A 27,431-nucleotide genomic window follows, 5' to 3' on the forward strand; every position below is an offset into this window, starting at 1 on the left:
CCAATAGTTGAGTTTGCGTATAATAATACCATACATTCCTCAATTGGTAAAGCCCCTTTCGAAATTATTTATGGGAAGCCACTCTTACTTCCTATTATGGTGACCAAAGAAAACATCTTCGCCGCAGATGAATTTGTGCGCAATTTTGATATTGCCCATCAACAAGTAAAGCAAGCGATTCTTCGTACTCAAGAGCAACAGAAGAGAAAAGCAGACAAGCACAGAAGGAATCTCAATCTTGAAAAAGGACAATATGTCTTGCTTCGGTTTGAGAAAGCTAGATTGAAAAAGCGGGTCGGCAAAGGAAAAGTTGTCAAACTTTCCCATAGATTTTACGGCCCTTTCAAAATTACAGATAAAGTCAATGATGTGACTTTCAGATTGGATTTGCCTTCTAACTGGCGCATCCACAATGCTTTTCATGTCAGTCTCCTCCGACCATATGTTGGACCTCCTCCAGTGGCGCCCGTACAAGAAGATCCTCCAGAAGTCGAAGAGACTGAGGAAATCCTTCAACCTGAACAGATAATACACCACTCGGAGAGACAACTCAAGTCGGGGAGTCTACATTGAAAGTATTTAGTCAAGTTCAAGAATTACACTCCTTCAGATGCAAAGTGGATGACTGAGTCCGATCTCAAGGACTACCCTGACATCTTGCACAGTTATGTTGACGCTCTACAGTTGAGGTCAACTGTTTAGAACCAAGAGGGATGTAACTAAGTCAGACTTTGTAAATAATTAATTTATTTACGAGAAAAGAATTATCTAATTAGTTGTGTGCACACCAGAATAGACCTAGCAGTTCTAAGGCCTCAGGTGAGCCTAAATGCGGGCTAGAACACTTCAGAGGGACCTTAGCAGAAATTACCCTGAAGCCCTAGTGATTGGGAAATCGGGTCTTTAGAAAGGGGTAAGCAGTAGCCTCAGATTTTAGGCTTAGGAAAAATACGCGCGTCAGTACAAGCACATGAATGAGATGGGGTCCTTAGAACAGTGATCCTAAGGCTAATAAAGCTAATAAAGCCTTAGGATAAATTTCGTGAAATTAAATTTAACGGTCCGTGCCCGGGCGGGCGGCCGGACAAGTGTGAACAGGTAAAGGCGGTGCAGTGCCCGTGCGGCATTGTGCCGGCAGACCTTTGGTGTTCTCATAAAAGAATCATTGGTAGCAGTTGTTAGTTAGTTGCACATTTTTTTTAATTAATGAGCTAGAAGTTTTTAAAGTCAAAAATTGAATGGTTTTTAAGTTTTTAAAGTAAGTGTGCCAAGTGGCACACTTACCAATGCAAACTAACTCTCTCTCACTCTCACTCTCACCCTCTCTCTCTGCCTAGCGCCCCCTCTCCCTGATGGCTATTTAGGAGCCCCCCTCCCCTATTTTCAGGGCTAGCAGTGCACCTATCCCCCCTAATGTGAGCGTGCTCTACGCGGTGGAGCCCTCCATTGAAGCTTGAGAGCAGCCCCTTGCGACATATGTGGTAGCCTTGTGCTCCCATTGTCAAGAACAAGGGATCTCACAGTCATAGACACCTTCTGGTAAAGTTTCATCGCGAGAAGCTGCCGTAGACGCTCTCTTAGCAGAGTGCGGCTGCTGTAATTCTGTGTTTTCAGCCCCTAATCACCTAGATTAGGGCTGTTTTCAGCAGATCAGCCATAGAAATTCTCTTCTCTCTCCTTATCCTAAGTCTACATCAAGTTTGGCGCGATTCCATCGCGAAGAAGACCTCTGTTTTGGCGTAGGGGTGTGCACAGGTAAGAATTTCAGGTTATGTGCAGAAAATTACAGCAAGCATGTGCGTGTGCATTTTGCTTGTTTCTCTTTTGTGTTCGATGCATGAATGAATGAGCATGAAGGCAACACATAACGGAAGATGGACTCTCCTCTGTGAGAGCTTCCGATGAGCTGTTTCGGAAGATAGACTCTCTTTTCGAGAGCTTCCAACCAGTCTCGCAGAAGAGGGGAAATCCCCTAAGCAGTAAGAAAGTGGAAACACTTTCTCAGTCAGTAGTCAGAACAGAACAGAAGAAAGAATAGAGGACGGGCGTATGCCCCGTTCCTGTGCTTGTAAAGATTCTCCCTTAGTAATAAAGATATTCTCTTTATGGGGGGGGACCAGCCCATCTTTTGGTCCCCAATGAAGTGTCAAGTTTTCTCGCTCCCTCTAATTCTCTTGAGTATTTGAAGTGCAATTAAACGTCAGTTTACGCTTCCGTATTTTTGTGACAGCCTCACATAGCATGGGAGGTAGGATGTAAGCCGCAAAAGAACCACAAAAGCAAGTTTCTCACCTCTAGCCTTGTTCAGGACATCAGGAAATGGTTCTCTAACTGGAATGTGGGAGCATATGTGGACATGCATGTAGAGGAAGGTACCGAGCATGAGCATGAGCTGAATTTTGAACTACAATTACTTGAGGCCCTTCATAGCAAATGGAAGAATACAATGCAGAGGTCCAAGTTTGAATACTATTGCAAGCACATAAACAAACGACACTGAGAAGAATACAAAACCGGGGAAACCCAAATACATATCAGGACACCCATGCCCTACCGTGCGGGATGGGCCATCACCTTGATGCGGACAAGATCACACATGCTCAAAAGTGAAACGGGAGGATGGCTGAATATTGATGCAAACATGAGGAGATGCACTCAATGCAACTTGAATTCATTGGAAAATGAGGCACATGTAACCCTTGAATGTCCAGCATATGCGCACATTCGGGTCGATTTTCCTCAACTTATTCAAGGATGTACTACATTTGAGGAGCTTCTCTCAAGAACACATCCCTCTCTAGTAGCACTAGGCATCTATCTTGCCAAAGTGCTAGAACATCACACCACACTCACAAACAAGATCACCACACAATCATGACACGCCCCCTCCTTCACATGGGAAGGGGGGAGTCTCATATATGAGATTTTGGGTTCCATGGGTCGTTCTGGCCCCCAAAGGACGTAAATACATCATCATCATCATCATCATCATCATCTCTCTCTTCCCATGGTCCTGCTATTGCTGGGGGAGTCTTGTTAACTATTCTTGCTGCCCACCGGAGCCTATATAAGCAGCCAGCACTCCCTCTCTCAATCTAGTTTTGCAAGCGCTAGCAACAGAGGACCTTGCCGCGGAGAATCTGCAAGTGATTGGGTGAAGCCATCGAGTGAAGGTCGCTTTTCCATACTTGGAGCGGCAGGTAAAGCTTATGAATATGCTCTTTGAGTTGTTTCTTTTGTGTTTGTGCGTTATGCAGGTACTCCATCACGGAGAAGCAGCAAGGAGGCCTCGGCCTACGCTCGGGGATTTTGGAAATGGAATCCGGAATAGTCTACGGAGTTTCACACTCTAGATGCAAACGGAATTGAGAGCTTGCCTCTTAGAATTTCATGCATAGGAAGGAATCGACCATCGAGTCTCAAGATTTAGAACAAAGGAGTTTCTTCGGTTCTTATGCTTGTAAAAAGGTTCTTTTTAATAAAACGTCTCTTTAAGAGGGGGGACCAGCCCATCTTGTGGTCCCCAATATTGCGTCGATTTTCTCCCTCGTCTCTTTTGATTGAAAGTTTATTTATTTTCAGCTTATTGATCATACATGTGCGCTTCCCGTTTGTGACATTAGGCAAGTTACTTTGGACCAGATGTCACATGGTGTGCCAGACGAGAGTGGTTACATTCGCGGGGAGTAATAGTGTGCTCAAGCTGATTCGTCGTGGATGGTGGAGATACTTGAGGGGAGTGTTGCTACCAAAATGTGCGAGCCAGTGTCGACACCCGCAGACGTCGGTTATCGTTACACAAAAGAGTTTCTGATGGAGAACAGATGGAGGCGTGCCTTGCCCTATTGTCTTCTTGGATGCGGGATGGAGGAGCTATTTCTTCAGATGTCACTTAGCAGCTCCACCACCAAAAGCCTCAAGGTAAAGCTCATAAATTTGAGGAGTATCTGCCAAGTCCTCCTCCTCTATCCACTTGGCATCAAGAGCAGTGTGATTATTGAACTTTATCAAGTATGTTTGGACCAGCTTACCCTTCATTTTCCTTTCCTTTTGTGCTAGGACTTGCTCAAGTATAAGATTCTCCTCGGTTTTTCTACCTCTACTTGCTCCTTGTCCTCTGGCATTTGGCCCTTGAAAGATCGTATTAGACTTACATGAAAAGCATTGTGAATCTCCCAAGTATCTTGCAACTTCAGTTTGAAGAATACATCATTGATCTTTTTTGAAATTTGGAAGGGCCCACAATATTGCATACTAAGCTTTCCTTACCCTTCTTCTTTCTAAGGCATGCCTTCTCAAATCTAAGAAGCACCCAATCATCTTCCTTTAACCGCAACTCGTGTTGATGCTTGTCTTTTGCTTTCTTATGCCGTTCTTCAGACTTTTGCTTAGCCACCTTAACCTTGGCAAAAGATCTCCGGGTCTTGTGTAAAGTGATCTGCTTGGAAAATCTTGTCTTTTGTGCACAAGATAGTCGGAACGTTCTTGCCACCCTCCACAATCTCAAATGGGGCCCTCCGCCAATGTGTGAACAATGTTGTTGTAAGCGAACTCCACCAAATGGAAAATATTTCTCCCACTTAGACTTATTTTCAAAGATATAGCACTTCAATAAGTCTAGTTCCACTGAGTTGGCTATCTTTGATTGCCCATTGGTATGCGGATGAACGACAGAATTTGAGTAAAGTACCTCTTCAAAACCACAGATTGGTGAACACTAGAAAGAAGAGTTTGAGTTGGCGGAAGCATTACTTGCTCGATGCAAATCTTACATAACGGTTTAACAGAGTTTGAGGTATTTCTTATCCTAGACCAAGTTGCTAGAAACACAAATGAGATGCCTTTCTCAATTCCATTTCTAGGTAGTGTACTTGAGGGGAAAGAAGAACGTGGTTGCAGATGCCTTGTCTCGCAAGCGGCAGATATCCGTTGTCACAACAATGCATCATCAGGATTTTCATACGGTACGAGAGCAATATGATACAAACCCGGATTTTGGTGAGATCTTCGATAGAATACAGAGTGGGGAGACAGTTCAAAATATCGCAAGGAATGGTATTTGATACAAAAGACCATGTTGTGTGTGACACGTGGTTTGAGGCAAAACGTGTTGACGAAGTGTCCTTTTGTTGAATATAGGGGAATAGAGGCAACACTCAAGGGTGTTGAGCATTACTTCTACTGCCTCACCTCAAGAAGGATGAGGATGAGTTTGTGCACACTTGCTTAGTGTGTCAAAAATTGAAGTATGACAGGCACAAAGCAAAAGGACTCCTACAACCTTTACCTATTCTAGACCACCAACCATGGGACAATATAGCTATGGATTTCATCTTCGATCTTCCTAGGACTCGGGGCATGATGGTATGTGGACTAGTCTGGATAGACTTAGTAAGCAGGCTCACTTCGTACCATCAAAGAAGACATTGAAGACTGATCATATGGCAAAGCTAATTGTTTCGCACATTTTTTGGCTACTTGGGATGCCTAACTCTATTGTTTTGGATAGAGACCGCAAATTTACAAGCTTTTCCCGCAACGCTTTGACCAGTAGTGCCATCAATGATATCATCAACGCAGGTACCCACATATTGCTTGTGCTGCAGGTACCCACATATTGCTTGTGCTTTTGAAAGATCCACAATGATATCATCAAAGGAGGTATCCATGTACTGTCTGTTCTCTTGAAAGATCCTATCCACCATCTTGTTGAATGTTTCAGGAGCATTTGTCAGACCAAAAGGCGACCAACAACTTGTACTATCCAAAGGATGTTGTGAATGCAGTCTTGTATACATCTCCATGAGTGATTACTGTGTGATGATAGCCACTTTTAAGAATGATCGGGTTGAAATAAGTAGAACTATGTAATCGATCAAGTATATCATCGATCTTGAGTATTGGACACCTGTTCTCGATGGTAAACTTATTAAGAGCTCGGTAGTCTATACACATCGTCCAAGATCTATCATTCTTTTGCACAAGTAGCATTGGTGAATAAAAAGGGAAGGACTATGTTGGATCAAGCCTTTCTCCAAAAGGTCATTGACTTGGCTCATGGTCTCTCCATATTGAGCTCTACTCACTCTGTAAGGTGGTCAATTTGGAGGGGTATTTAGTGGAACCATTTCAATGGTGTGATCTTGAGGTAACTCTCCAGGTAAACCCTCTGAGAAACAATCATGAGCTTGAAGGAAAATCTGATGCTCTGACTCTAACCCTGAAAAACTTAAATCCTCAGATTCACTCATAGGTTCTACAAAAGATTGAATAAGTAAAAAGACTTGATCTCATTAATTTGGAAATTGCCGAAGCCGAAACAATGGGGACCAATTCGCCCTTCAATTTGATATTAATGACCACTTATTTGCCCTTGTAGTTTTCGATTGAAGTTTCCTAGCCTTAGATTGAACAATAGGGATTGACTCGCCCTTCAATTTGGAAATGGCCGAAGCCGATACAATAGGACTGACTTGCCCTTCAATTTGACATCAATGACCACTTCTTTGCCTTTACTAGTTTTCAATGGAAGTTTCCTAGCCTTAGATTGAACCACTATATTATTCTTTTGATGCCAAGGCATCCCCAAAAGTACATCACACCTCTCAAGTGGCATGATGGAATGATGTGGAAGTCTTCATGCCCTATGTAACCCTGACAATGCAAGTGGAACTTGCCCAAGAGAGGCGTTACGATGACTTTATGCCCTTGTGCCGCAAGCTCTGCAACCATTTGTGATCCCATATCCGGAGGCTTGGCTCCAAGATGGTTGCAATCTTTATAGAGATAAATTTGTCTATGGCTCCCATGTCGGCCTCTTGATCTTGTAGTTTGCCTTGCGCTCTGCAGAGCTCGGGTACTCTCATCTTCGTGATCCATGGGCATCCCCATGAAATCTGACATAAAACGTGCTTTAGTCTTTCCCTTCTTAGCCAAACGCTATTTGGCGGATTTCAAAGTTTTCATTTATCCTCAGAGTTTTCCTCCTCCTAAGGACACTTGGCCAAAATGTGTCCCACTTCTCCATGCCCGTAACACTTCCCTTGCTTGAAGTATTATGCCTTGTGCTCAACAAAGTTCTGAGGGACAGTAGATTTCTTTTGTTGCACAAGTTTCTTGCTTTTCTTCTTTCCTTGGGAAGTCCCTTTGTATGAAAATTTGGATACCAGAGTACCCGTCTAAAGTGTCAAGGAGCCTGACAAAAGTGAGTAGCTGTCGTGAGCATGGTTGATAAGTTGTTGCACACTGCTAGCAAAGAGACCTTTCCGAAAGAAGCTACGGGATGAAAAGTGTCTCAAAATCTTTGAGTGTAAGTGGAAAGTGTATCATCCTTGATCATTCTAAGATAGTTCCAATGTCCATGCCATCAGAATTTTGGCTTCATTCTTTGGTGCAACCATAGAGACGAGAAGAGTCTCTCAAACCCCACCCGATTGTGAGGTGCTATGTCGTGCAACAAGAGAGTTGACTAACGAGTGTGTGCATTCCCCTAAAGATGAGAAGCAGCTTTCCCCACTTTGGAAGCTTTTGTAAAGTTGCCTCCTAAGAAAGGGGTATCAAACTGATAGATGGAAGACAACGCCTTGTTCGTATCTGTGAACCTAGAAAGAGTATCAAAATTGACACTTTGACAACCATCTATGAATTCTTTCTTGGCCTTTCTCGGCTCATACATAGTTTTTTGAAGAACGTGGCTTCATTTGCGTCCAAAAGTAGACCCAAAGGTAGGAGGTCTGTCATCCTCCTCGTCTTCCTCATCTCAATACTTTTTGTGCCTGCAGGATTCAGATCTTTGATGCTTTCTTTTCTGCAATTGTTTCTGTTTATCTTCATCTGTAGAGTCCATATCCTCGTCCTCAAAGTGAACAACACGTGCTTCACCTCTTTTAGAAAGACGTCCTCAAAGAGAACAACACGGTGTTTCTAAAAGCTTCACCTCTAAACCCTTTTTTCGCAAGGTCAGAAAAAGTAGGCTTCGTGCCCAAGTAGCTGGGAAAAGACCTGGACTTATGTCCCTTTCAAGTAGGAGAACACCCCAAGCTCTTCATATGTCTGCTCACTTGTTGCTCTATCTCCCTCTGGATGTCCTCCATTGTTACACGAGAATTTTAATTCGCTTGCTTAAGGAAGATGTCATTTTTGGCATTTGCCTTCACTACATCCCCGATTTGAGTTTAGGGTTGGCTACACTTTGCGACTTCTCGTATACTTTTGTCATTGGCCGATTTCGTATATGTTTGGCATATACAGGATCCTTGGTGAAGCCGAGAAGTCGATCCATGAATACTCGCACCTCCACTTGGTGCTTAAAATCTGCATTAGCCAGGTGTAGTTCCGAAGTCGGGTCCACCATTGGATGACCTTCTCTGATTGTGTCAATTGGTTGAATGTCATATTCAACTTCCTCGACCTGCTTTTCTGCAACTTAATCATCTTCATCATGATTGACTTCCTCTTCTTCGGCTTCTCTGTCAAATGCCTTTGGTTTTATCTTCTAATTTATACTTAAAAGCTCTCAAATCAACTTGTTTTCATAAGTGGACCGAAAAAGCAGCCCGTACGGCGGGTGCCATGTTATCAGTTTGTCTCTCTCAGGTGTAGTCACATCATCACTTTGTGACAATTGTCTTGCTCTCTATGATTTTGTTTTGAGGATTAAGGACTACACCTCTGCAATCGGCCTTTTTTTGTATCTTTTGTATATTTACGTTGAGCTTTAGCTCTGGGAGCCACCAATCAAAATCGCAAGATCTGATACAAAATGAAAGGCCTAGGGGGCACTTATATATGACTTTCATGTGCAAAATCTAGATAGATCTAGATTGGGTGCTAGATGTAACCTTGAGTGCCTGGACACAAAAATAAATGATGACCACGTATTAGGGTGGCTGGACATTTAAAAAAGTATATTTGGACATAAGGTGCTCACAAACTGCTAAAATGGCCAAATAAGCCAAAAACCTCGATAAAGCTAAAAATAGGTAACATGCATACATAGAGTTTAAAGAGCCATATAACCATGATATGCAACCTATGCATCACCTCTGGTGATGACATCAGACACAATCTCCAACAAGGGTTGCCATGAAATGTAGCTTTGACTTGTTCTTTTCTTGGGGGCTGCAAGTGTTGAATATGCCAATGATAGTTCTCATACAAATAATTCTTTGAGTATTATGCAGTTTTTTCCCGGAAAAGTGACTCTCAATATGAATGTAATGCTATACTTAAGCTACAATCTATGTCTGCACATTTTTGTACCCATTGACAAAGAATCATGAGTTTTAGTTTTAGAGCCAGTAAAGAGCCAGCAAGGCTAGGCAAGTGTCGACTAAGAAATGGCTTCTCATGCCTTTGTGCTTGAAAATGCTGATCATGATTCATATCGAAGTTACAGGTTCTGGTATACCTCATTGGGACCCTGTTAGGTTCAGGGTCAAAGGAGGCTTAGTTCTTGAGCCTTGTGACTGATGCTTTGGACCTAGAGCTCAGTGATCATATCCAAACCTGCTGTGTTACGGAATGCATTGACCTTGGAATGAAGCAAATCAGGCTAAATTTGATAGCTTCAGAGTTTAAGCGAATGTTCTTATCTAATAACAATAAACTGGTGAACTTCTGTTAAGTTGCTGAAAGATACCAGATTTTGAAGCTAGGAGTTCTTAAATACTATCTCCCATGAACACAAAGAAGATTCTGTAATGCAGTGTGCATGCGAACTTTTCTCTTTTAGTGCTCTTAATAGGACAATGGTAATGATTTTGATTCTAATGCAGCCTTGTTTTACTTGAGTATTTAAGTCTGTAAATATATTGATCTCTACCTGGCATTGTGAATGCGGTAGCATCGTAGCTTATAGGTGATGTTGTGGTAGCCTGTCAGCTGGTATGGGAGCATGTGCAGTAGAAAAGGGGGGTCTGAAGATGACACCCTTTCTTTGTTGTGTTGGCTTTTTTGTTTGGTTCAACATATACTTTGTGCACATGCTCAAGTATGAACCCCGCTTGATCTATGAACCCTACTTAGTACAAAAGCGAGTTAAATTTTCAATTGGATGTTGAAGGTATTCTCTTTCTCAATAGAATTGATTGGTTTCTTGCATTGAAGGTACATTGAGGGGCTTCCATCTCTTCACCTAGCCTACTTTCAAGAATTTGAGGAAAGTTTAAAAATTCACCTTATTGTGGCTGCTTGGAGCAAGCATTCTGGCTTCCAATGCCCCTTTTTCTTTTACGTCTCTCCTTTGTCCGAGAGAGATAGACAGAATGAGGGGGCGGCTGACCCCAGTAACCCCTTACAACCTCAATGCGGGGACCATCATTGTTGGGCCTCTTCATGATCTGAATACAGTGGATTCCCGAAGTGGTGACATTGATGGTATCGGTGTTGATGCTGACCAAGATGGTCATCCAACTGATAGCTTGGAGCAAGAGGATGACACAGATTCTGCGGTAAGGGCCTTTTGTCCACTTCAAGCTCCTGACTTTTTAGAACATACGGAGTTTATTTGTTTTCTCTTTTTGTCATTCTTGACATCTCAATATTATTTTAAAATTCCTTGTTTGCATTTCCTTTTGCTACTTGTCTTCTGGAAACATGGAGTAGTTTATCAATAGCACGTTTCTATAGATCCTTTTAAGATTCGGAAGCTGTGGAAGCTGAATTTTCTGATGAACAATTTTTACGAGAAAAAATTTACATCACATTTTTTTGTGAACTAAATCTTATACAAATATATAGCAATATGTTTTTTTTTCCAGGTGTCCTTTTTTTCCCTAAGCTTATTTCACCTGTTTTTGGAAAACACCGCGTGCTATTTTGTGAGGGCTTTCCTAGGGTCCACTACTTTTTCAAGGCAAGCTCAAAAGTCTAAGAAGACAGTCTCTTCAAAAATATTTGTTGATGCATAAAATATTTACAAAAGGATTTTTGGTTTTACTTTTCAAGATGTAGCAAAAAGGACACTAAAGTGTCTTATTCTGGTACCAAATTAGTGTTTAGTTTTGTAAAAGCTTGGATTTGCTAGTTGTGGTAGTGTTTGTATGCTTTGTGTGTTGATATTTTTAGGTTAGACACATGCTTGTGTGCATGCTTTGAGGAATTAATACTAATTCTGATCTTCCTTTCTTCTCTTGCATAATCAACGTTTTCTGTGCTCCCAGGATTGTGTTAGCCAACCTTACAGTCACTCTTCACATCACGTTGTAGAAGATGGGCTGGCACTTGATGGTGAAGAGCCTCCAAGGTCGCCATATGGCACGCTGACGGATGCTGGTGAGGCTTCCCTACTCAGTTGCTGTGTTTTTAGAGGCTGCACAGGGTTTGAACGAGGCTTTGAGGTTTGCCTAAAATGACGATATTCCTGGCAGATGTTCTTCCCATAGAAGCTGCTCGATCGCGCTTTTTGGATCTGTTGCTTATACACTTCATAACCGCCCACGTGATTTCATCCACGGAGACACCAGATCCTGCTTACAATAGTCCAAATGGTAACGAAAAGCAGAAGAAAAGGAAAATTCGAGATGTACAGTTTGAAGGAGACCCTAAGTATGTGTTACCTTTAGCATATATTGCTAATCTTTATGAGACCCTCATCAGTGAGATAAATATTCGCCTTGCAACTCTGGATAATGTGCATGAAAAAACCATGGGTGTGGCATTAGAAGCTGCGGGTGGGCTTTACAGAAAGCTAGTAAAGCAATATCCGAAGTCTGGTAAGAGCTCTTTCAGATAACTGTGTTTTGTAGCTGGTTGAAAACAAAGTTTATCTGATTAGAATGTATATTATTTCTGCATTCATAGGGTCGACACATACATATAAAAGAAGAGAAATGGCATCTGCTGTGGAGGCAAGAAATCGCTTCCCGCACTTGATTTCAGGTGACGAGAAGCGGGTGCGATTTGTGGTTGTTCATGGATTAGAGCTTGTTGAACGCCCCAATCTGTGTTATGAGGATGCAGAGTGGTATGTTCTTTTGTGCATATAGATATGAAGAGCCCATTTTTCTTCTAGGAATGTTAAAAGTATTAAAAGTATCCACTGTAAATCATATGGATTGCATATTTCTTTGTCAAAGGCCATACATGCCCATGCATCAGAAACTGGGCACTTGTTGTTTGGAGTGAGGGAACTCCTAACTTCACAAGTTTGACATAACGTCTCTTTTATATGAATCAGAGGCTTGTGATTTATGGTGTTAGTAATTTCATTCTCTACTGTGCTCAGTGTAGGTTTAAAAGGTTGACAGGAAGGCAAGAGGCAGCTATTTCTGAGCGAGATTATAAGTTCTTTTCACCTCGGCATAAATTTCGAAGAGGGCCTCAGCAATCTGTGTCAAGTGTTCCATCCTTTTCGGTAGTTTGGCCCCCTTACCTTAGTTTACCCATTTCTTTCTTTCATGAAAGCTCACTAGTCAGATGTTCTGCAGAATTATCCTGGAGTTCCATCTACACTAGCTTCACCCCAGAGTACTCAGGTTTTTGTAAGTTCTTTTTTCCTTTAGAATTGTAGTGAGATCCAAGAGTAAGGTGTTGTAGATCTAGGCATGGGTTTGTCGCTGCATTGATTTGTGTGTATGTGTGTCCATATGTCTAGCATTCACATCTATGGCCAGGTCAATTTGCTTCTCATGGTCCAGTTGGTTAGGCATCTTGGGTACCAAAGGTCTGCTGGGTCTTGACTAGTCGTCAATTTTTAGAAGCTTTCCATTTGGCCACCACATTTTCATTGTTCTATAGTATAGCCTACAACAATTTCATTCTCCGTTGATGCCTTGAAATGCAAAATATTTTGGTCGGTTCATGTCGAAGGCCATAATATTTGTGGCACCCTCAATTTGATCGCAAAGGTTTGTGTTTGCTTAAAAGAATTGTATGGAGGCCTCAGCCCTTAACCTTCTTCATATTCATTATCATATGCTTGCTCGGAAGGCCTCTTTGCTACCTGCTCTTCTTCATCAACTACAGCCTTGGGGTTAGGATGTTAGCAGCCTTTTGTGTACACATGCTCGTTTGTGGGTGTGCTTCTGGTCGCGTACGTGGTTGCCCATATTCCACTTTCTGATCTTGGCCCGACAACATCCCAAGAACCCATTTTCACCTTTTGGGAGGCGTCTGCCCTCGCACGTCTCCAAGGAGAGGATCTTGTGATACTCTTGGATTTTGAGAAGGCTTAGGACAGAGTTGATTGGGACTTTTTGGAGGGCACTTTACGCAGGATGGGTTTCTCAGATGCTTGGATTAGGGGTGTGTCAGCTCTCTACAGGTGTGCGCACAGTCAGGTGCTCTTGGCAGGGGGGAAGAGGGGAACACTTCATTCTCACACGTTCGGTCAGACAAGGTTGCCCTCTCGCCCCCCTTCCTCTTTCTGTTCTATGCTGAGGCGATGAGTAGATTTTTGACTTCACAGCAGGTTGGCTTGCGTGGTTTAGAGCTCCCTATTAGGGGAGACAAGCTACTTGACGCTGAGTTTTCCGACGACTCAGCCTTGTACTTGGAGGGCCAGGAGGCCAATCTACATAGGTGTGAGTAGGCTCTTGAGGTGTTTTATTGTGCATCAGGAGCAATGATCAACTGGAGGAAGACAATGGCTTTCTGGGTTGGCAGTGCTCCTACGCTTGATTGGTCGCCAGGTGAGGGCTTCAAGTGGATTTCCCCAGGGACTCCAGTACGCTATTTGGGTTGTCAGGTTGGCTTGGACTTGTCCCTAGAGCAGCAAACTGCTCCCCTCCTCCTGTCCATTAGGAGGAAACTGTTTCATCGGAGTTCGGCACGGCTCTCCTTGGTAGGTAGGGTTGTAGTGGCCAACCAAGTGCTATTGGCTACTATGTGGTACATCACATCTTGCTGGATCTTTTCGAGCTCTAATATCAGCCAGCTAGAGAGGCTGATCAGGAATTTTCTGTGGTCAAAGCGCGACACTCTGTTCGCCCCGGTCAAAGTGACCTGGGAGGTCATCACCTTACCATGTTCTCAGGGGGGCTGGCGATCATTGACCCAGCACGGTAGAGCAGATACCTCCTTAGGAGCCGTGGAAGGAGTTGTTGCTTCACCGGCTTTGAGCTCGAGTCCCTCATGCAGGAGGCCCTTGGAGCCCTTCCATCAAGTGAATTTTTACAGAGATGCACAAAGTTGGTCTGAGCAGGAGATTGGAGGATTGGTTCGTTGCGAGCCTGCTTAGGTCTTGGGAGCAGTTGAGTGGCGTGGAGCAGCATCAACCCACTTGCACGGAGGAGCGCTTGAGGCAGCCCCTTGTTTGGAACCCCATGGTTAGCACTCAGAGAGGCCACCTCAAGCCTCATGTTTCTTGGGGTCCCATCGCAGAGGGTCTTGCCCGCACTCTTGGCGGCTGGCTTCAGTTTTCAGGTTTACGAGGCATGAGGGGGGTGCAGAGCATGTGTCAGGATATTATAGAGGCTTTACCAGCTGATTGGCTCACCCCCCTAGAGGCAGTAGCTCCCAGATGGATAGGGGCCTTCGCGCGACTGGAGGTCCACATTGCAGTTCGTGCTTGCTCGGAGTCCGTACCCTCCCATATGTTCTTTGAGGTTCAAGGAGAGGGTCGCCTTCATAGAGTCTCTGTAGAGGCTCCACAAGTTGCAGAGTGTTGTTTTCTAAGGATACGAGTTGTGGGCATTTATGGGAGGACTTGTGTCATAGATATTGACCCAGTAGATCTTGAGACAGGCCACTGGCGGCTTTAGGCTTGGGAGAGCTGTCCTCTAGCACGAGTACAGTGGGACCCTGGAGAGTGGTTTTGGAGAGATTCCTTCTCTTCAGCCGATCACCTGGGACCCCCTTTTTCCAATGCACAGTTCGATTGGGGTGCCATATACTGGCAGCACGGAGAGAGGCTCGTGCTACTGCAGCACTTCATTGGCAGGAGGAGGGTCTCACAGCTGAGTTCTTGTCAGGCGGTTGTGGGATTGCAGACAGCCGAGGAGAGTTACTATGTTTTAGTGGCTAGTCGCATACGGAGCTACCGCAATCGGGAGCTGGCTAGTACACATTTGTGCAACTTGTGGCCATCCTTTGGAGAGTTAGCGTCAATGTCTGTGGGACTGTCCCATGGCACAACAGGTTTGGCTTCAGGTTCTTCGGTTGCCGCCAGCTCTTTCCACAACTCGACATTATACTTGGGGTGTTGCAGCCTGGTCCACTCTCACGGGCCCTGCGCTCCATTTTGAGTTGGCTTCCACCAGTAGGATGATAGTGATCTAGGGGCGTTGACCTACAATCCAACCTGCCACAGAGCTTACCCCCCAGGAGTGGTGCAATGAGAGAGGTGTGTTGGGAGTTCATATGTGGCCTGACACTCTGGTTCATATGGTAGGCCCGTTGCTTCCGCATCTTCGAGGCTCGTCTTGTCCCATCGGCAGAGATTGTTCGCGACTTTTGGCTGGAGCTGATTCACACTCTCAAGGGTCAGTTTGAGAGATTGCAAGGCAGCTCAGACCGCATACGAGAGCGCAAAGAGGCTTTTCTACGACTCTGGCGCCTAGGGCCTTTCTTTACCATGGTCCAGGGTGCGCCTAGATGGCATTACCGGCCACCAGTGTGGCTTTTTCCTCGTTCCATTTTGTGATTTAGCCTTCATTGTACATATTTTGTTTACTCACTGGGAGTCTCCCCATGCTTTTAATGTAGCCCTCTCTAGTAGAGGTGGTTTGTAGCCCTACGGGCAGTTTTATTAACTAATGGAAGGATCTTTTTCTCAGGAAAAAAGAAAAAACATCCCAAGAACCCATATAATCTCTTTACGCTTGGTTTACATCATTTTGACGATGCGGTTAGTGCAGATGTTATGGTCCTTTCTTCTCTTGCGGTGGCTGGTAGGACATAGCATTTGGGTATGCATCACCGGCCAATATAGAGAGCTGTTACAAAGCTTCATAGGCCTTTTCAGCTGGTTCCTCCAATTGAGACTGCGGAGTCCTTGCAGGATTGGTGTTTTGATCGTCTGGACTGCTTTTTTCTTCTGCACTGCTTCCAATGCAATTGTTTGCTCATTCTTCCTCGCTGGATTTTGAGGTATAAACACCCTAGATTTTTCCTCCCTATCATCACAAAGAAAATTCTGAGCATGAGAGCGGTACAGTCTCATTGTGCTAGTGGAAACAGCAAAAGTGGGGCTTGTGATGCAATGCCAAAAGAAAACCCTCTGTTTAAGAGGCAGCTTGCATTTCCACCAATGATGTAAACACCAAAATTGATTACCATGCTCCAAAATCTAGAGATGAAGAACAAGCAAAATGCTGCAACATTGTTTACCTTGCATCAGTTTTGGAGGATTTTTCTAGATTTTCGGTGGATGGAGCGACCATTACCAGTGTATCCCGATTTTCTCACTTGGGTGCCAGTTCTAGGCACTCCAGACTAACTATGTATGCATGCAATCATCTTCAGCAAGCGTTCTGTGGTGGCAGCAATTTGTCCATTTTGCCTTAACGCTCAATTCAAACTCAGCTCCTTCAGTCTCTTTGTGATTGTCTGATATTTCACTCCAGCAGTTTGAGGTCTTTATAATTGTTCTTAGCCTTCTTACATGGCTCCACCCGTGTAATTTGTGTGTGCATCCGTGTACATGTGTGCACACCATTGCAAGTTGAAGGGTGAGCGCAATTGTATTTTTATCATTATTACTTAATTTTCCTCGAAAGATTGTGCATGTGCACCCGTCTGTGGCAATTTGCAAAACAAAATTGCACATAACAGTACAGGGCATAGAGCATTAAGCTGAAACTAATGTTGTTTCATGACAGATCAGGCCTTGAGCAACTCTTGCATTCTGTCCTTTCTTCTTGTGTATGAATGCAAAAGTAATTGTTCTTGTAAGGAATGCTTGCTAACATTGTGTTTTTATTGCAGCCGCAACACCAAGTCCAGCACCAACCCCACCCAATGGAGTGCCATCCAGATCATCAGTCTCATCCATCTGCACACCCGCAGCAGCATATATCCCTCCTTTCCCATGCATCACATTCTCATGTTCCTCATTTAGGAGAGACATTACATGTCCATCATTCATCGCCACCACAACACAACCCACACTTGATGCATCTACCTACGGCTCTACATGCAGGCGATCGAATGATCATCATGGTATGGTTTAACTTGCTCAACACACGGTTAGTGCAGTTGATGTTGTTAGTGAAATTGATGCCGTTTATGTTAAAAGGAATTTAAGAATAGGCATTAGGAAGTAGGCACTGCACTTCATTGAGAGATCAAGTGTTTCTTATGATTACAATACTTGAGAGGGCTCTTAAAGTAGTTTTCTTCTTTGTATCATTAGTATTAGAGTGGCTTTTTACCTGCACACAACTTGGTGATTTAGCTGCATCACATGCAAACTTGAAAGCATAGTTCGTTTCAAACTTGTTTAAAATGTTTGGAGTTTGAAATGACATTTCAAAATTGACCGTAATTGTGTTTAAAAAAGGTTTTTCCTATCCTAATGGTCATTGACTTGAGATTCAAATTTATGTTGACTGTCAGATTGCCATTAAAATGCATGTAAATGCTTTATTTTATCAATGGTCTTGTGGATCATTACAAACAAATGCTTGTAAAGTGATAAAAGAATAGAGCCACGTTGGATTTGGCTTAGGGGGTTTGAATCAAACCTGTTACATATACTTTCAAATTTTTCTGTGTTTGATATTTGTTTGGTGTTTGAAAAAACTATGCTTCAAAGACGGCCCATGAGTGCCCAGACTAACTATTTCGATGTTTTCAGCCAGGAAAATTCTGCGATGAATGTGGTGCTCGCTATTTGCGCGAGAGTTCGAAGTACTGTTCAGAATGTGGTACAAAGAGGGTGATGTTTCCTAGTACATAACATGGTTCAATACATGAACAAGATCTCTTTATACATTGAGATTGCTTCTGGATGTGGCTGAGGAAGTTCTGGAGCAGCACGAGCAAGGGTGGGTGCTTTGTTGCTGACAGCTGAGTTCAAGTCTCTTTCCTGTATATAAAGTGACTACGACGGACAGATTCCGATCGGTTTTAGAAGAATAGACTACATGCCAACTTTGGATACAAAGCAGGCAACTCTATAGGTGTCAAAGGGGTTCGCAATGAGGTTATCGTCCTTGACACACACTCTTCTTTTACAGCCTATCCTAGCTTACATTGCCCTGAGACTGCAGGTAGGGTTTCCTCTGCAGTCCTTAGTGGGTGGACCTCCCTCCAGCAGGTGACACCCAAAAATCCCCAATCGATTAAATAGAAATCACTTCTTTGTAAAGTTCATATTTTAGTGAATGAGGTATATTCATTTTAGGTATTACCACATCTCTTTGCTGGATCAAGACTTCTTCCTTGTTTCATTTCTGGTGTGTTCTTCCTTCTTTGTGTTTTAAACTTATATTTCATTTGTCCAGTATCAATCATGTTCAAAAGCCTTTAACTAGTGCGAGAAGTTTTAACTGTTTCTGGAATTTTTACTCTCTGTGAGCTCTTCTGAGTCACAAGAGCCTTCGAAGTTATTTTTGCGTTTATGTTTATTCTTATTTTTCAAAGATACTTGAAAGTGGATTGTGATTATGGATGTATCTGATTGGTTATGTAGACCAGTTTTGGCTTTTAAAGGACTTAAATAAAATCTCCTTCTTCTTCTTCTTCTCTCTGGGGTGAAACAGGGCTGCCCCTACTCTATTTGGTATGTATGTTGATGAGGTGTCTGGTTACATTGACAGAGAGGGTGACAGAGGTGCCCAGCTGGCAGGGGCGTGGATCCCATTGTTGTTATATGCTGATGATATCGTGTTGATATTTGACTCACCAGAGGGTATGCAACGACTTTGGATGCACTACACAGTTTTGCAAAGGATAGTGGATTGTAAACCTTGGTAAAACCAAGGCTATGGTGTTTAACACCACACCACAGTGGATCAGGAGATCAGCACCTACTTTCACATATGGTCAGGAGATTGTGGAGTATACAGATGCCTACACTTACCTGGGGGTAGTCTTTACTGGGCCGATATTTTCTTTCAGAAGAGCAGCAGAGACTAGACTGACAAGAGCTTATGCGACTTTGGGAGGATTGGAGAGGATGTGTTCGCAGGTTCAGTTCCAGGAACCTAGGACAAAGTTATGGCTCTTTGATACTTTGGTTGCCTCTACTATGCTATATGGGGTGCAGGTTTGGGGACCTTCTGTAGGCCAGGATGGTTGGAGATGTATGGAGAGGCCCTTGGTATCTATGATCTCTCTGCTGATTAGAGCCAAGGCCTCCGTACCGCCTGATATCATTCGAGCGGAGTTAGTTGCCCTCCTTATGGAGATTGAGGCGCTTACCAGATTAGTCTCTTTTGTACACAGCCTATGGGATACTACCAAAGATAGATATGCCAGGTTGGCCCTAGAGTCCTCCGGACAGTTAGCTCTACAGGGGGATACATCATGCTGGTATGCACATATGAGATCATGGTTTCAGACACATGGCTTCACCATGGATAGGCTGCCTCCTTTTTAGTACTCCCTACAGGCACCCTTGATGTTTCTGACACGGGTGGAGATTACTAGACTCATCCGTCAGGATCTGATTCAGCTGGACACGAGGAGGACATGGATAGAGCTGGTACAGGAGTTGGGCACGAAGATGGCTTTCTATAGAGAGCATCTTCTCCACCTCACAAGGAATGGGTTTGTGATTCTACCTAGCTATATGGACACTCATCTTTCTCATGGTTTGCGTTGTGCCATTGGCTAGATACGCACATCCTCACATCAGCTCGAGATTGAGATTGACAGATTCAGAGGGATACCAGCAGATAGCAAGATATGCTGCTTATGTCATCTAGAGCCAGAGACAGAGTTACATTACATATCTCATTGCACAGTGTACTATGAGATACGAGGCCGTTTTCATTGTCTATTCAGAGAGGGTTTTGGGCCTCTATCTAGGGTCATGAGTTATGAGGATCAGAGATGTCTTGGACTGTATCTACTTGAGTTACACAGGCATAGAGACACTTTACTGAGGAGAGTTGGAGAGAGAGAATCCCAAAGACAGATTACAGATTTCTTTACACTAGATATTGGACACCCAGAGAAGCAGCCACCATTGCAAAGCTCTGCCTGCACTCATACTACCACTACTGGCATTCTCACAGACCGAGCATTGGAGCTAGGGAGATCTAGACGACCGCGATTGAGGAGAGGAGCTACATAGTATCGACGAAGACTACAGTAGAGGATTCGAGCCATACTTTCTCGATGTCCAGAGTGCAGATGAGGATTGATCTCTACCATACCTCCCCCCCCCCCCCCCCTCCCCTTCTCTCATTGTACTACACATTGTACTGGGCACTTTTGTATTAGCGTCACATCCATACAATCCAAGCTTGTAGTAGTTATATTTTTTTTTTTCAGTTCTTTTTTATTCCGGACATGGTATCAGATTCACTATGTTGTAATAGCTTGGTCTCATAGGTCATTTTGGCCTTTTGAAGATGTCAATATATCATTTTGGTGTGGTATTTACAGGACCAAAGTTTACTCTTAAGAAAGCAGCGGATGCTAGATTGTCCAGAGCCTTTGCGGCCTTGGGAGGGTTGGAGAGGATGTGTTCACAAGTGCAGTTTCAGGAACCATGAACAAAACTTTGGCTCTTTGATATTGTGGTGGCTTCGGCTATGCTTTATGGGGTCCAGATTTGGGGACCATCTGTGGATCAGGATAATTGGAAGTCAATGGAGAGACCGTTGGTATCTATGATTTCCCGAATGATTAGAGCCAAGGCCTCCGTACCACACGCGATTACCCGAGAGGAACTAGCTGCCCCTCCGATAGAAATTGAAGCTCTTACCAGATCAGTGTCCTTTATACATGGTTTGTGGGATACAAATAATTGCCGATAGACTAGATTGGCCCTCGAATCCTCTCGACAGTTAGCAATGAAAGGAGATACATCATGCTGGTATGCGCAACTGTCCTCGTGGTTCTAGAGACACGGGTTCAATATGGAAAGATTACCCCCCTTCCAATACTCTCTTGAGGCTCCATCACTGGCAATCACACGAACGGAGATTAATAAAATCATCCGCCAGGATCTTATACAGTTGGATACTAAGAGGACATGGGTAGACCCTACACAAGAATTGGGCACGAAGATGGCCGACTACAAAGAAAACTTCCTACAGCTATTTGAAGATGGTTTTGTGATTCGCCCGAGCTACATGGATACCCACCTGTCTCATGGTTTGAGATGTGCTATTGGTCAGATTCGTACATCCTCACACCAGCTGGAAATTGAATTTGGCAGATTTAGGGGAATCCCACCTGAGAGCAGAATTTGCAAGTTATGCGGAATGGAGCCGGAGACAGAATTACACTACATATGCCATTGCACCGTATACTATGAGATACGTGGGCGTTTCCATTGCCTATTTAAAGAAGGCTTTGGACCTCTAGATAGAGTCATGCAATACCAAGATCAAAGGTGCTTAGGCCTTTACCTACTAGAACTACATCGGCACATGGATAATCTAATGAGAAGACAAAGAGCACTACAGCCTGAGAGGCAGATCACAGATTTCTTCGGATTGAGAGAAGCAAGAATGGAAGGAGAAGCAAGAGGCCAGCAACGAGCACAAAGGAGTACCCACATTCATACCAAAGGCACCCTCATTGACAGGGCGATTGAGCTTAGGAAATCGAGACGACCACGATCGAGATGCAGAAGCACACTTCACCGGAGGAGACTACAACAAAGGATTAGAAGGATTCTAGCCAGACACCCAGAATGCTCCTAAGAAGTTTATCTAATACTTTGTATTTAGCTTTTCGCATTTATTTTCACACTTTCACACTTTTCAGACATTGTAACAGATTCACCACTTTTGTATCAGTTTGGTCTCATAGGTCACTCTGGCCTTTTGAAGATGTTAATATAACATTTCATTTCTCTCTCTCTCTCTCTCTCTCTCTCTCTCTCTCTCTCTCTCTCTCTCTCTCTCTGTGAGCATAGGCTGAGCAGTTGGGCAGAGACTATGGGCATACGGGCTGGTTCCAGGAGGGGTTTCTCCACACTGGATCATGTCTTTACACTCAGAGCTATCATTGAGGAGAGTCGGGCACATGGTAGACGGATATATTGCAGCTTTGTGAACTTCTGCAAATCTTTTGACACAGTACCGAGGGCCAGATTGATGTGCCGACTTATGGAATTGGGGGTACCCACAGAGCTGATATGGGGGATTATGGCATTGTACAGTTCAGTGATGGGCATGTACGCACTCCAGAGGGGATATTTGACATAGTTCACTCCACTATCGGAGTGAAACAGGGATGCCCATTGTCCTCTACTTTCTTTGGTATGTATGTTGATGAGGTCTGATTATATTGACAGAGGAGGAGATAGAGGTGCTCAGCTTGCAGGGACATGGATCCCTCTTTTATTGTATGTTGACGATATCGTGTTGATATCAGACTCACAAGAGGGTATGCAGAGACATTTGGACGCAATGCATAGTTTTGCAGGGGATAGTGGATTGTCTATCAACCTTGGTAAAACCAAGGTCATGGTATTTAATACCACGCCACAGTGGGTCAGGAGATCAACACCCACATTCACATATGATCAGGACAGTATGGAGTACACTGATGCATATACATATCTTGGGGTGGTCTTTAGTGGACCGAGGTTCACACTGAAAGTGGCAGTAGACACGAGATTGACTCGTGCCTATGCAGCCCTAGGTGGTTTAGAGAGGATTTGTTCGCAGGTTCAGTTCCAGGAACCTCGAACAAAGCTCTGGCTCTTTGACACTTTGATCGCTTCAGTTATGCACTACGGGGTTTAGGCTTGGGGACCATTTGTTGAGAGTGCTGGATGGAGTAATATGGAGAGGCCCTTGGTATCTATAATTTCTAGGCTGATTAGACCAAGGCCTCAGTTCCACATGACATCATACGAGTGGAGCTGGCTGCCCCACCTATGGAGATTGAGGCATTTACCAGATCAGTATCATTTGTACACAGCTTATGGTACTCCACCAGGGACAGATTTGCTAGGCTTGCTCTTGAGTCATCCAGACAGCTGGCATTACAGGGAGATACATCATGTTGGTATGCACAGATGAGCTCATGGTTTCAGAGGCATGGTTTCAGCATGGACAGGCTGCTCCCTTTCCAGTATTCTCTTGATGCACCATCTTTGGCTCTTACACGGATGGAGATTACTAGACTCATTCGGCAGGATCTTATCCAGCTTGATACTAGGAGGACATGGATAGAGCCATCACGGGAGTTGGGTACGAAGAGTGCTTTCTATAGAGAGCATCTTCTCCAACTCACGATAGACGAATTTGTCACACGGCCCAGCTACATGGACACACATCTATCTCATGGGTTACGATGTGCCATAGGCCAGATACGCACATCTTTCCACCAGCTTGGGATTGAGACAGGTAGATTCAGAGGCATACCAACAGACAGTAGGATATGTCAGTTATGCCATGCAGAGCCAGAGACAGAGTTTCACTACATATGTCACTGCACAGTCTACTATGAGATACAGGGACGCTTTCACTGTTTATTCAGAGATGGTTTTGACTCGTTAGATAGAATCATGAGATATCACGATCGGAGATGTCTCGGATTATTTCTACTTGAGATACAGAGACATAGAGACTCTCTATTGAGAGGGCATAGACAGAGACAGACCCAGAGACGTATCTCAGATTTCTTCAGTCCGAGTACCACAGAGGCAAAGGTGCCACCACCACCACAGGGCTCGGTTCCCACCCATACACACACCAATGGTACTCTCATTGACCGAGCTATAGAGTTGGGGCGATCGAGACGACCACGACTGAGGAGGGGAGCTACGTAGCACCGACGGAGATTGCGGCAGAGGATCCACAGGATTCTAGCAAGACACCCGAAGTGTCGATCAGGATAGACCTCATGCTACTGCTATATTGTATCATGGTGACACTTATCCCCATTTTGTACCTTTGTGGCATTATACCATTGATCAGCTTACCAGCCACCCATAGGAGTCGGTAGCACTTCTATCTCAGTTTCTAGTTTGTAGTTTTCTTTGTTTGTACCCAGACTTGGTACTAGACTCACCATTGTAATCAGTTTGGTCTCATAGGTTATTTTGGCCTTTTGTAGACGTTAATATATCATTTCATCTCTCTCTCTCTCTCTCTCAACCCGACTGGCAGAGACATCTACGCATACTCGATACACTTTTACTTCGGAGACTGATTCTGTCTACATAGATGGGTATCTACAGACGCTTATGCACAGAGGATCTAGGGAGACCTCTAGAGGAGCTCACTTATATATTGACAGACACATTGCAGGATGTAGCAGAGGTATACCCGCACACAGAGCATGGGCAGCGACAACATTCGAGGAGCATACCCCAGATTAGCTGGTATAATGATGAGTGTAGAGAGTCCAGAGCCCGACTTCAGAGGGAGGTACTTCTAGGAGTCATCACTCACAAGGAGTCACGGATTGCTTCTCGGCATTTGGTGCGGTGGAAGAAGAGGGTGTTTTTAGCTCGTTTAGAGCAGGATTTATACCAGTTGTTTTTGAGCCTCACACCCACATTTACATATGGCCAAGAGACGGTGGAGTATACAGATGCATACACCTATCTTGGAATAGTCTTCAGTGGATCGGTGTTTTCACTAAGGAGAGCAACAGAGACTAGATTGATGAGAGCTTATGCAGCCTTGGGAGGATTGGAGAAGATGTGTTAGTAGGTTCAGTTTCAAAAACCTCGAACAAAGCTCTGGCATTTTGACACTCTAGTGGCTCCAGCTATGCTTTACAGAGTTCAGGTTTGAGGACCCTCGGTGGACCACCATGGCAGATCCGGTAGCATCGATGGATGGAGATGTATGGAGAGGCCTTTAGTCTCTATGATCTCTTGGATGATTTAGGCTAAGGCCTTGGTGCCACATGAGATTATTGGAGCCGAGCTAGCTGCCCCCCCCTCTTGTGGTCGAGGCACTTACTAGATCAATATCCTTCATGTATAGTTTATGGAACCTCCCCTGAGACAGATATGCTCGACTAGCCCTTGAGTCATCCCGACAGCTAGCGCTACAGGGGTATGGGAAGATGACATCATGGTTTCAGTCACATGGTTTTAGCATGGATAGACTGCCTCCATTCCAGTACTCCTTGGATGCACCTTCCCCTTTCTCTCCCATGGATGGAGACCACTAGACTTATACGTCATGATTTGATTCAACTAGATACCAGAAGCACATGGATACAGTTGGTACGAGAGTTGGGCACGAAGATGGCTTTCTATAGAGAGCGTCTCCTCCAACTAACAGAGGATGGATATGTGATCAGACCGGCCTATATGGACACTCATTTATCGTATGGGATACGATGTGCTATTGGTCAGATGCGGACATCATCGCATCAGCTAGAGATAAAAACTGTCAGATTTAGGAGAGTACCAACAGAGGCCAGGATATGCCAGTTGTGTCATATAGAGCCAGAGACAAAGTTACACCACATTTGTCATTGTCCGGTATACTATGAGATACGAGGCCGCTTTCATGGTCTACTCAGAGAGGGCTTTGGACCGTTGCCTAGAGTCATGAGATATAAGGATCAGGGATGCCTCGGGTTGTTTTTGTGAGCTGTGCAGACACAGGGAGAGTCTCTTGAGGAGATCAGGCAGTGGGAGACATTGACAGAGGGAGATCACTGACTTCTTTAGAGCAGAGACTCAGCTGCCAAACGAGCATCCTTCACAAAAAACTTCAGAGCCCACCCATACTAGAGGTGTATTAGTTGACAGAGCCATTGAGCTCGGACGAGCTAGATGCCCACGTCTACAAGGGCGACCACGACATTGACGGAGGCTCCATCAGAGGATCATGACTATTTTAGCACGACATGGGAGACGCCCAATACGACTATTTATAGAGGCAGACATTGACGAAGCTCTCCAATGATCGATGCAATTCCCAATTGTAGTTAACCACATACAACATGAGGGTGCCCAATCTCGTAACACCTGCAATGTCAACATCAGTAGGAAAATAGCGAGGTCCTCCTTCAACGAACACTTTGCATGTGCGCAAGCTTGTAGTCGACAAGGAGCCGTTCACTAGTGAACGACGAACGGTGCATGTACTCTCTCTCTCTCTCTCTCTCTCTCTCTCTCTCTCTCTCTCTCTCTCTCTCTCTCGACACATCCAACCCCATGTGTCCGTGGACAAGCTACGGCACGACAAGGGTTCAGTCAGTCTAGATTTAGAAGTGTTCTGGCACTTTTGTGAGTCTATTCGCAGACCGTGCATGCCCAGGCACTTCGTGTAAATGCATATCCTTTGGTTGCACACAGCATGATCATTAAGCATTCCCATCAGAATCCGTCAGAATCCTTCAGGGGAATTTTTCAATGCATTTAGCCCATTTTACCTATTTTTGACATTTTTCAATTATTATTTTTAAGTGACTTTTGTTGGAAAGTAGGTAGGGCAAATTGAGTAAGTTTGTATATAAGCAAACCTAGACTAGCACTAATTGGCAGAAGAGGCAGCAGGAGCACCAGCGCTCAACAGGCAACTTGTCAGGAAGAATCCCCTTGGTGGTTTTCCCTCCAAGCAAAGACCCCCATCATCATCATCAAGTAAGCCTCGCCATAGACCCCCCAATCATTGGCGTTTTCAACAAGAAGTTCATCGCCAAGATACCCCTTCTGCTAGCGTTTTCCTTCAAGCAAAGATCGCCAACAGCTCCCAGCCTTAGCGTTTTCAGCATGACAGGATCGCCCTCAGCCTTAGCGTTTTCAGCATGACAGGATCGTCCTCAACCCTAGCGTTTTTAGCAAACAAAGACCTGTAGTTTTCAGCCCTAAAGACCATCAGATTTCAGCCCCAAGGACCCGCAGATTTTCAGCCATAAAGACCAGCAAAGGCAGCGTTTTCTCTTGCGTTTTCAACTGCAGCAGAATTCAACCATTAGCGTTTTTGGACAGCAGTAGAAGGACAACAGTTTTCAGCCCTTATATCGGTCTCGCCATCCCCGTCGTCGTCATCATTCTACCCTAGACTTGCATTAGTCACATGCATTCAGTTTGCACCAGTTTGTGCAATCAATAGTAGACCACTCTCGCCGATGAGAGTGGGGCCTTTGGAGGAGGGTTTTACAATGTCTCTGGTGTCGTATTCTCTTCTCTCTCTATCTCTCAGTCTCATACGTTTGTACGCACAATGTCCATTCACTTTGTTTATGATCATTGCACTCTCTCATTAAAAACGGAAGGCTCTACCTTCCATAAGAACAAAAGGAACCTTGAGCACAGTTTGGAGCACTCATCTTGAGCACAGAATTCATCCCGTTGCACCTAACACTCTCTCTCTCTCTCTCTCTCTCTCTCTATATATATATATATATATATATTCATGGAGTATGAAGATAAGAGAACGGTC

General features: G+C 44.3%; 1 protein-coding gene across 3 annotated transcripts in view; it reads left to right on the plus strand.

Moving 5' to 3' along the window:
• The window catches only part of LOC147426298 (PPR containing protein), a 44,105-nt gene extending 25,698 nt beyond the window's left edge, over nt 1–18,407 (plus strand). For 2 of the 3 annotated variants that reach the window (XM_086498523.1, XM_086498524.1), the window contains exons 3-10: nt 10,108–10,451; nt 11,163–11,274; nt 11,370–11,714; nt 11,803–11,965; nt 12,232–12,355; nt 12,429–12,482; nt 16,867–17,100; nt 17,738–18,292. In XM_086498523.1, coding sequence (XP_086354649.1) covers nt 10,266–10,451; nt 11,163–11,274; nt 11,370–11,714; nt 11,803–11,965; nt 12,232–12,355; nt 12,429–12,482; nt 16,867–17,100; nt 17,738–17,839 — 1,320 coding nt within the window. In that variant the 5' untranslated portion in view covers nt 10,108–10,265 and the 3' untranslated portion in view covers nt 17,840–18,292. Of the gene's footprint in view, nt 1–10,107; nt 10,452–11,162; nt 11,275–11,369; nt 11,715–11,802; nt 11,966–12,231; nt 12,356–12,428; nt 12,483–16,866; nt 17,101–17,737 lie in introns of all 3 variants that reach the window. The other variant, XM_086498525.1, reaches the window with a different exon arrangement.
• Nucleotides 18,408–27,431: the final 9,024 nt, after the last annotated feature.

The sequence above is a fragment of the Adiantum capillus-veneris genome, chromosome 24 (genome assembly GCF_014529385.1).
Source record: "Adiantum capillus-veneris isolate H3 chromosome 24, ASM1452938v2, whole genome shotgun sequence".
NCBI lineage: Eukaryota > Viridiplantae > Streptophyta > Polypodiopsida > Polypodiales > Pteridaceae > Adiantum > Adiantum capillus-veneris.